This window comes from Astatotilapia calliptera, chromosome 19 (genome assembly GCF_900246225.1).
Source record: "Astatotilapia calliptera chromosome 19, fAstCal1.2, whole genome shotgun sequence".
NCBI lineage: Eukaryota > Metazoa > Chordata > Actinopteri > Cichliformes > Cichlidae > Astatotilapia > Astatotilapia calliptera.
In genome coordinates this window covers 8,505,093-8,515,565 of record NC_039320.1, presented here as the reverse complement: position 1 = coordinate 8,515,565, position 10,473 = coordinate 8,505,093, and the positions used below count along the sequence as shown (strand labels likewise).

General features: G+C 44.7%; 1 protein-coding gene across 6 annotated transcripts in view; it reads right to left on the bottom strand.

Annotated features, from left to right (window-relative positions):
* Window positions 1–587: 587 nt before the first annotated feature.
* Window positions 588–10,473, bottom strand: part of ralgapa2 (Ral GTPase activating protein catalytic subunit alpha 2) — a 107,481-nt gene continuing 97,595 nt past the window's right edge. For 3 of the 6 annotated variants that reach the window (XM_026152496.1, XM_026152492.1, XM_026152494.1), the window contains 3 exons: window positions 7,509–7,630; window positions 4,699–4,758; window positions 588–1,711 (listed from right to left, as the gene is read on the bottom strand). In XM_026152496.1, the coding sequence (XP_026008281.1) occupies window positions 1,551–1,711; window positions 4,699–4,758; window positions 7,509–7,630 (343 nt within the window). In that variant the 3' untranslated portion in view covers window positions 588–1,550. Of the gene's footprint in view, window positions 1,712–3,703; window positions 3,746–4,698; window positions 4,759–7,508; window positions 7,631–10,473 lie in introns of all 6 variants that reach the window. The other 3 variants (XM_026152495.1, XM_026152497.1, XM_026152493.1) reach the window with 3 other exon arrangements.

Below are 10,473 nucleotides of genomic sequence, written 5' to 3'. Positions count from 1 at the left end.
AATGGATGCCACTGACACAAAGAAGGTGGCAGCACACCACCAATAAATAAAGAGCAAAAATCCATCTGTTGCTGTTTTCATGAGACGTGAACTTGAGAGACGCGAACTTGAGAGACGCAGAGGGAGGAAGAGACTTTTTTGTTTTTTTACTCCTGAGGAGGAGACGGGACGCTGAGATTTGATTGTGGGGCGTGGAAATAATGTGGGACATCATCTTAGAAGACAGACATTACACAGGCACTGTGAGAAGCTCCCTCAGAAACACAATCACTCACTCACTCACTCACTCACTCACACACACACACACACACACACACACACACACACACACACGTGCATGGAGTTACCTGAGGCTCTGGCGGCATTTTTCCTTTAAACACCACACAAACACACAACACCGCAAAAGATAATTCAAACAGTCCATCCAACAGACTGACATCAACAAATAATATTTAAAGCAATTTACATCCAAGAACAAAGAAGCATTTGATGTTAACTGACAAGAGTGAGTGCAAAGACCGTGGTCTGCGTGTGTTGGGAATGTTGGAATGTCGATGTCTCGGCTTTACAGGACAGGGAAACTGATAGCAGAGGAAAGAGACAGGAGGAACTTATTTAATTACCGGACATGAGCCTATGTTAACGACATCAGAAAACAATTACAAACGCAGTGTTTTCTCATTCCAGCGCAGTTGCATAAATCAAATAATGACGCGATCCATTGGAATTCATTTAAAAAGGAAAATTAGAGTAGTAAAAAAACCGAAACCCAAATGTCATTTCAGCTCAAGTTAGAAAGACGTCATCGATTGTCCACTCCGAGTTCAAAACAATTAAACAGCCTCTGGCTGCACATGCTGCAGGGACTCCCGTGTACTAGTGCAGCGAATGCGAAACATTCAGGGGAGGCTTTCCCCATCCATTGGTGCTTTTCCCTGCAGGAACATCATTCCCCAACGTGGATGGGACGGCATCACACTGCCGCTAACTGAAATGGTATCTTTGACACAGAGAGGCTGTGGCGGATGCAAACAGAGGTATAAAAGGCAGACTTATTTATAAATGGATACCAAACTCTTGTGCAGTTTTAGCGTGGTGTCATTTACAGCTGCGTCATCAGTGCTTTGTTACATGAAGTGCTGGGACAGAGGAACTACAGAAACAGGGTAAAACAGTCTCCCATTACCTTACTACAGTAAGAACTTTAAGTGTTTTTCTAGCGCACGCGAGCGCTCTAGAAAATGAGGATAAAATCATTGCAGGTGCCTCCTATGCTGAAACCAACGAACATAAATAGCTTACTTTCACGTACACACCTGTCTCAGTTAACACCACAACAAAGTGAAATGTACTGACAAAGAAATCAATGATCGCCACTTAAATTAAAAATTGCCGTATGCTCCAGTTAATGTTTATATGTCACAAAAACGGAAAAAAAAAACGAAACATCAAAGTAATTTCTTGCAGTCTCGGCTGAGTTTGTGAGGTTTTTCGAGAAAAGACTGAAGGCGGCACTCGGGTAGGGGGAAGAGGGGGATGGGTTGAAGAGCTCAGTTGGAGGATTTGCTTATAGCGCTGGCTGATCGGCGGAGTTTCCCAGAAACTCTGTTCTTTGTGGCACGGGGCATGGTGGGAGACACCTGGTCGACTGAATCTGTTGTTGTGGTGGTGATGCTTCCGGCTTCGGTGCTTCCGCTGCCGGTGAAGGACCCTGGGAGAGAGAAATGGAGGAAAAGTTTGTAGACAGAAACACGACAACGAGAGAGAGAGACAGGGAGAGGAGGATTTGATTGTTTTATATCCCAGCACGCTCCATCATGCACGCGGCTGCTCCCAAAACCAGGATCACCCAATTCCCTGGATTTCCACCAACATTCACACAAATACCAAGTTTAGAATAAAAGAGTGTCGGGATTCGAGTTTGCTGCAGAGCAGAATTCATTCGAATCAAGATGCCGCATCTCAGAAATCACATGCTTTTTTCACATGCTGCAGAGAAGCAAAGCTTGTTGAAAGAGAAGCCGCCTTTATCCCCAACAGTTTCCCTTTTATGATGTGAAAAATGAGGCAACCTTTGTAAAAAAAAAAAGTATTCAGTTCACAGTGTGACAGCAGAATGCTTTGAATGAAAATGAAATTACACATTACGCTCTTGTTGTGGACATGTGGAGCCTTCCTATTGTCAAACATTTTCCTTTTCCACAAAAACTTCACTTCAATGATTATGACAAACGGTAATAAGCCGGGAGGTGGGCATGAAATGGTGGCGAGGACAATCAATTATTGTGAACGCCGACTTCCTCGCTGTGCCCCTGACCAAACCCCAACTACGGGCGCGCCCCCACCCCGCCCCCACCCGCTTTGGCCCCGTGCCTCGAGTTTAAACAACTTTTCTGCTTTGTTGAGGTGGCATCTGGTTGCCTATTTTCTTTCCTATCCTTTTATTTCCTGCCATTTTTTCAGAGGCATCTCAAGTTGCAGCGGCTAAAAGGAATGGCAGATGGCTGGAGTAACAGACACTCAGCCGCACAGTGGACACCAGCAGCATCCAGAGCCACGGCTCACAGAGAGGAGGCTGGGCCGTGGATGAAACGCTGGGTGTGGGTATTGTGAAGGGCTAGAGGGGAGGTGAGGCGGGGGGGGTCTGAACATGCATTCTCAAATCTGCATATGAATATAAAAAAAAGAAAAGAAAAAGGAAAAAAAAAAAAGAAAAAGGATCGGGTTTGGGTAAAAATGAGCAGGACGATTTCTGCATTCCCGTATTGTACTCATTCCTACAGTAAACTCTTGCAAAATGCATCTGCTGGAAAAACATACGACTATTAAAGGCAATCCAGTCAACACACCATTAAAGACGCGCTGCACTAAACAGTCATCACTACCACTGTGGCACTTAATGACTGCGGTTGCATCAGTTTCTAAATGATCTTCTTCACTGTATGGCCTTTTGTAAGAATTAATTTTCCAAGTAAGCTACTAAGTGGGGAAAAATAACACAGAGCCAGAAGAGGCTAATGTGTCATCATTATCGTGATTACAACCCAACACGTCCGCCCTATACTCGGTCAAAACGGCCGTACGCAGAGCTTCATTTCTGACGGAAAGAAGAGAGGAGAAGCAAAGGGAGAAAGAAAACAAAGAGACTCTTTAAATGGCCCCGCTATCCCATTGGTCCCCACTGCAGCAGTTCAAACAAGGCTTTAGATGACAAAGACGTCTTCCAGTGCGGCAGGTGTTAGTCTCAGAGTCTGCCCCAGGCAAACAGGCACACTCCAACAGGAGGAAATGACAGGGGTGGGGGCGGTGGGGGGGATTGAGGGAGGAAAAAAAAAAGGAAAGAAAGAAAAAAAGTGTTTGCTGGGGGAAGAGATAAAGGCGCGCCACATGCAGAAGCGAGGGCCAGAAGTGTAGCCGTATTGTTCATGCTGCTACTTAGTCAGGTGCTAATTGTCCCCACCGTGCATCACTCTCAATTACCAGCCTGGCCTAAACAGTAGGACATACCCCAAATAAACAGCCTGGTTTTTCTGTCCCTTTCCCTTTGTTAAAGCGCTCAGTAAATAAAGCTCGGTTAGTACTGAATGAAAAAGGAGAGGTTCGGGGAGGGGGAACAGCCAGGATGAGTGAACGAGGGAAGAGCAGGTAGGTAGGCAGGCTGCCGGAACCAAAACAAGCTTCCGGCCTCATTTGGGGGGCTTACCTTCACCACACACAGTATTTGGATCTTTAAGATATTTTTAATCTAAAAGGAGGGAAAAAAAAAAGAAAAAAAAAAGTAAAGCATCATGAGAGAAAGGACACAACCTTAATCACACTGCAGGAGGACACAACAACGCTGCTGAAAAGAAAACTCTCAGGCACAGAGGGAGGGACCTTCAGCCAGCGCGTGCGGTGTCGTGGTTAGCCGTTGCTGAAAGGCTTAAAGGTCAGAAAAGGTTAACTGATTTGTGTGATGAGTTAATCAACAAATGCCATTTTTTTCCCTCTACCTGACAAACTGGTTACTTGGAGTTTTTAAAAACTGAGACCATTTTGAAAAAAAAATCCCAAGCACGAATGGTGTTCAGTTCACATGGAAACAAGAGGCTGGAAAACATTTACCACCGATGTTACGAGCTGAGAGGGTTAGCATGAGAGAGGGAAAAGATGCCGGGGCACCTCGGAGGGTCAGGGGAGCTTTTATGTACTTTTACCCAGAGAGAAAAATGGGTTTTCTTGTGTGCAGTTAATCATTTTAAAAAGTAAAGCGAATGATCACAAAATGACAAAAACACTCAAAATGCAGCAAAACGGTGCAAGTTGTAACACACGGAGGGCGGAGTGGTGAGGATGGAGTCTTCGTCCGGGTGTGACAGACGGGCTAGCTCATGCAGGAAGCCGCGATGCTCGACTGAAGTTGTGGGGTGAGACGGGGGTTACATTCAGGAGCTGTGAGAATGAAGTTATGAAAGACAGACAAACCACCAAGGTGGAGGGCTCGGGTTGCATGCCTTACAGCAAACTGGCAAAACTGCAGGAGCGCTTCATTTAGCAATTAGTGTGCAGGGCTTAAAGTCAAACCCTGCTGCTAAATCAAGCGCAACCCTTAGTTATCTGACGATGGTGGGGTTCAGGGTGACCTAAACGAAGTGATAGATGTTAGCAAGCCGATGCCGGGCGTCATGCCTAGTATGGAGGAAGCAGGCAGAGTCTTACAGTCCAGTTTGGCCCAGGGGTACTCCATGTCCCAAACCATCCCCGGCCAACGCCTGCACGCTGTCATGGAGCATGAGTGACATGTTAGTGGCAGCAATGAGAGGCAGAGCAGGATGGGTGAACAGACAGATGGATAGACAAACTTGTGTATAAACAGACACACACACACACACACACACACACACACACACACACACACACACACACACACACACACACACACACACACACACACACACACACACACACACACACAATCCTGCACAAAGGAAAAGCATAGGAGAGTGAGAGTGGTAGCACGTTTGAAAAGAATGAGGAGCAACATCAGCCAGCCATCACAGACACATTCAAGCTCTAAGCCTGGTGAGATGCATTAGACCTGAAGCGTCACACGTATCGTACTTTTTGAAATACAGCAAATGCAGTTGACAAATGAAACACATGAAATTGTGAGAGTTGTTGCTAATGACAAAAAGAGTGTGTACTGGTTGTAGCATCTACAATGTCATTAATTCCTGGATTTCACCGACAGTGACCGAAGAAATAATCTAACTTTAGAAAGCCTATTTAAAATGGATTTTATTTTAATCTCAACTTTAGTTTTGATAGGCTGGTTTATTCCTAGTGGAAGCCTGTAAATGACTCTTATTCTGAGTGTATTCCACGTGGAATATCCAAAACCTCATACAGTGCTACGCAAAAGTCTTCATTTACCTCTCATTGCTTAATGTTTCGCCAGACGTAGCAAATACAATACGAACTATAAGTCACATAGTGACCTACGAATCACTGTGTAAACACAGTGTTGTGTTTACACATAACAAGAAACTTAGTAATAACCAACTTTAAATCATGCCTTTAGAATTTTAAATTGGTTGCCTGTCACAAAACAATCTGGTAAAATAACAGTTTTACGGTGCAGTAAAAGCATACCCGGAGAGAAAAATCAAACAAAAACCACACCATCAGTCATGGACTGGCCTCCCCAGAGCCGCACCTCAGCATTACTGAGGCAGTGTGGGATCATCATGACAGAGAACAAAAAAAAAAAAAATGCAGAAACATCCAAAGAAGAGCTTTGAATGTCCATCAGGAGGCCTGGAGAACATTTTCTGTGGACTACTTAAAGAAATTACAAGAAAGTGCCCAACAGAGTTCAGGCTGTGTTCAATAATAAAAGCAGTCATACCAATTATTAGAATTATTTTAGCTTAGGCATACAAAATCTAAAGACTTCTGCACAGTTCTGTAAGAAATTATTGTAGTATTTTTTTAGTATTTGTAGTATTATTGTAGTATTGTAGTATTTTTATGCAAGTTTAAACAACACCTTTGTGTATATCCTTGTATTATTCTGTTGGCCTGTTTGCACAGTTTCTGGAGAAATGGGATATCGCTGCTCAGTGGGAGGCTGACACAATGACCTTGCAGACTTCATTATACTTCTGAGCTTCATGCATTGGCTGCAGCACACGTCTCATGCTGTGAAACATTATTCTCAGTTCTAGCTAACCTTTCTCAGACCGGCTCCAAAGCAATCTGGGAACCCTTTAACTCTGTTTGCTGGGTCAACAGTCATTTGGGGCTCTTCCAAAATAATCTGCAACAATAATCTTCCTCCACCGTTTATGATTTCCCATAGCTAAATTCTAATACATAGTTAAATCATGATCCTAAGATTGGAAGCAGACTCGACACGGAAACAGAGTTTCGGGTACCGAACGTTTTTCACCTGAAGGTGGTCAAAACAACCCGCGACTGAAATACTCGTCAGCATCAGCTGCTTTGAGCAATTAAAAATAATTCTCTCTGATTTTCACTCCTGTTTTTCTATATGCCCCTGCACGCTTGTTCAGCACCGAGGATGGAGGAGGTAAATTTTACACCCCTACACAGCAGTATGGTAATGTGTCTCACCACCTCCCGCCTGCCTGAATATCACACCTGAACATCTGAAGTCCGACACAGACATAAGACAGGCCAATTCCAACAAAAAAAAGAAGAAAGAAAAAGTAGACAGTTAATTTTCACATGCCCACATATGGCACAAAAATACAGCTTACACGGTAAACCTCGTTCAAAACATAAGCTCTGACAGATTCGATAATGACACGACGTCTGCGGAGTGGTGCTGTGGAGTGCTTTTCTTGTCAAAACAGAACGTGTGTCGAGATCCAATAGAGTGTAAAAGTGCAATCCTGTATTGATTTCAGTGCTGGCGCAGATCGATCGGTGCTGGTACAAGTAGGAAGAACAAGATAAGACACGTTTTCCATTCTATTCATCACAGGCTGATAAGAGTGCTGTGCTGACATCCGAGAGCTGCTGTTTGTTGGTCGGATCTCTTAAGTGTTGGTGAATGAGCTCATGAAGACATACACAAAGACACACACCCTGCAACTGCCATTTAAAAGGCTGCTTATATTCATAGGAAAGTAATTGCATGGAAGGATGCGGTTTGAAAAAAAAAAAGAAAAAGAGGAGATGTACAAAGTAGCGTGAGTGGGGCAGGAGGAAGTGGAAAAGTGTTTGAAGAAGAGCCTGGGCCCGTCGTTTGATATTCATCGGTGAGCGTGGGCTTGGAGTGGAGAGAGAGGGGGGGTGGGAGAGGAAAAAGGTTTGGACAGGTGTGTTTTGAAGGAAGAAGAGAGACTGAAACGCGGGGGGAAGAGATGATGAGGAAAAAGGGAAGAAGGCATGGGAGGAAAATACCCAAAGGTAATGAAGCAGGAGTGAGATGGAGAGACAGAAAGAGGTGGAGTGGAAAGAATGAGGAAGAGGACAGAATTGCAGTGTGGTTCATTTCTCACCTGTCCCACTCATTGGATATCCAGGGGAGGGGGAGAAAACCTGTGAGGCAAAGTCTTCAAAGGTCATGACCTCTCTATGGTTCTGAACAATGGCCTCCAAGTAGAGTGCCCGCTCCTCATAGCTGGTAAGGTCTTGTTAAGGGAAAGCACATAATGATAAACAGGAGAAAAAGCCTTTGATTCTCATAAGAGTTACATAAAAATATAAATTAATTTCTTGCAGATTTCAACAAACAAAAAATAAAGACAAATAACAGCCACATTTTTCTGGATGCGCCGCACACAAACAGTGCTGTGGGAGTGAGTGGCAGCTTTAGCGGGCAGGGCAGCTCCACCATCAGCAAAACCCAGCCAGAAGCAAAGATGGAACAATCAGCCATGCCACACCAACCCCAAAATGAGAATGCAGTCTCCACAATAATCATAAAGAAAGAAAGAAAGAATACATCACTACTGGCGTGATGCTCGAAAACTCTCCTCTCCTGTCCTCTCCCGCCTCTCATCCCTCTCTTCGCTCTAATAGAACCCCTGCTGCAGGCAGCATGTCTAGGACCACCCTCCCTGATGTGCTGCCTGCCACTTCTCCGTGCCATCAGGGGGAAAATTGGAGCCATTTGAAATTCAGAGTGACAAGCAGTGACTGGGGCCTGGGCAGCCAGCATGCAGGATGGATGGCTGGGTTTGAAATGAGAAAGCTCCAATAAATAAATAAATATATAAACAAATAAGCCCGCAAAAAGGCTGCTGGGTAGGGTGGAAAACATTCTGATGGCCATTATCATATCATTATCACAGATATATCATGTTGTGGAATGGCGGCAAGTGCTGGATGAAATATGGTGTAGTGAACTATTGGAGTAAAAAGGTCTATCTGGAGCCATAATGATCCTAAGTGCTGTGAGATACGTGTGTGTGTGTGTGTGTGTGTGTGTGTGTGTGTGTGTGTGTGTGTGTGTGTGTGTGTGTGTAGTCTGATTATTCTCAGCTGTCTGTTGTAGTCATGTTTCCTTCACAGACGACACCTGACAAATTGCTTGACAAATGCATACGCTCTCGCACTGAAACACACACGCGGAGCTCTCGCTGCTGAACGCCGACACCCTCCTCCCCCTCGTCTCATTATGATTGCCAGGGTGGAGTGACACCGGGCCGCTGCTGACGCCAAAGCTGTACCAGGCTGAGCTGAGATAGGCTGGACTGGGCTGAGAGGCTCTAGTCTGGGTTAGATAGATAGGACGAGACAGCTAGTGGGCAGGAGGCCTGCTGTGGGCACATGCCGCCACAGCAGGGGCCAACGCAGCCATGACCAATGGCTTTGAAGGGAACCGTAGCAAAGCGGGGATGACGGGCACCTGAGCCGGGACACACCAGAGGGTACGATGGCCAAGCTGCTGCGAGTCAGAAACGGACAGAGGGCAGAATAAGAGACAAGATAACAGGAAGTAAGTTCACTGACAAGCCACGACTTAATGTTTTTTCCCCCCAACATGCAGGAGATCATTAATAAATAAAATATACATGTTGCTCAAACACAAGAGAAGTTTACTTTGCTAAAAAAAAATGAAGCAGAAGCTTTACATAACCTCATTTGGACACTTGTCAGGACACAACACTAAGACATCCATTAAATTAAAAGCTCACAAAAATAAAGAAACGGGAAGATTAAAAATAAATATATTAAGTGTACGACCTGCCGACTATATGCTGCACCTAATTGCTTATTCTTTGCCAACACCTCCATTTAGGAAATGCAGAGCAGCATGACTTACGAAAAAGCACTTCGCCGTGAGCTTTGCATCTGTCTTCCTGTCATAGCCAGACATGCAACGTCACTGTTTTCTGTCACTTGTTTGAAACCGTGCTGGACAAAGAGTGGGTATCCCAGGCTCTGCTGCCATGGTAACTTGGGTCACAGCTCTGTGTGGTGGGTCATATCCAGGGTTTAGTGGATGACCGAGAGAAAGGATGTTTGTTAAAAAAAAAGAAAAAAAAAAAGAGCAAAATGTGTCCACATTTGAAGTGGCAAGTGGAGGGCAAAATATAGGAAAAAGACTGATTGAATGAGAAGAAACGAGAGAACTTAAAAGGACGCCGAGAAATGAAAAACAAGGAAGGATGGGGAGAGAGAACCTCAGCACAGCGTGGGTCAACAGAGCCATATGGCTGTCCATTATCAGAGATGCAGATGACTGCAGGCCTGTTATTGAGATTCCTAAAGCAAATATTTACTCCAGCTGGAGCAGACGCTCTCTCTGACTCTGACACACGCCTCTCCTCCACTACTTCCTTCCGCTGCCCTCTATCCAAGTTAGACAAATGGATTATACTGGGTGAGAGACAGAGAGAGAGAAAAAAAAAAACTTCACAGAATAAAATGAAGGTAGATAGTACAGAATTATCAAGAGACGAGAGAAAATATGACAGAAGGAGGGGGAGAAAAACAGGTGGTGAGGGAGGGAGACTAATAAAAGGTATTCTGGGGATGAGTAAAAGCGAGAGCCATAATCAGCTCACTTAAGTAAATGTGAGATGCTATCTGCGGGTAAAAACAAAAAATTGTTGCACAGAAATCAGACCTGATGCACAGTGAGGGGTAATCTTGCCTTCACTCTCAGTTTTATGCTGGTCTCTAATTACTTAGGCATGGGCACAGCTTGTTCCCCTGCATATGCACAGACGCTGTTACCTCTATGCAGTATAGTAATCAGGGGACACATCCAGAACAATGATGCAAACGCCGTGTCCATGTTATGGACACCAAACCCGCAGACACTGACCTACTTTTAGTGGAAAAATAAGCTCCAGCTACAGTTGGTGAGTTCTTGGTAAATATTCATGTTTGTGAGACCGGGAAAGAGGACGGCAGCTTAGAAACCTTCATACTTCCTGAAAATGTTACCCGTTATGAAAGCCTTCCTGATGAACTGTATCACAGAAGGCTAAACCCCATATCCTGTGCCATAAA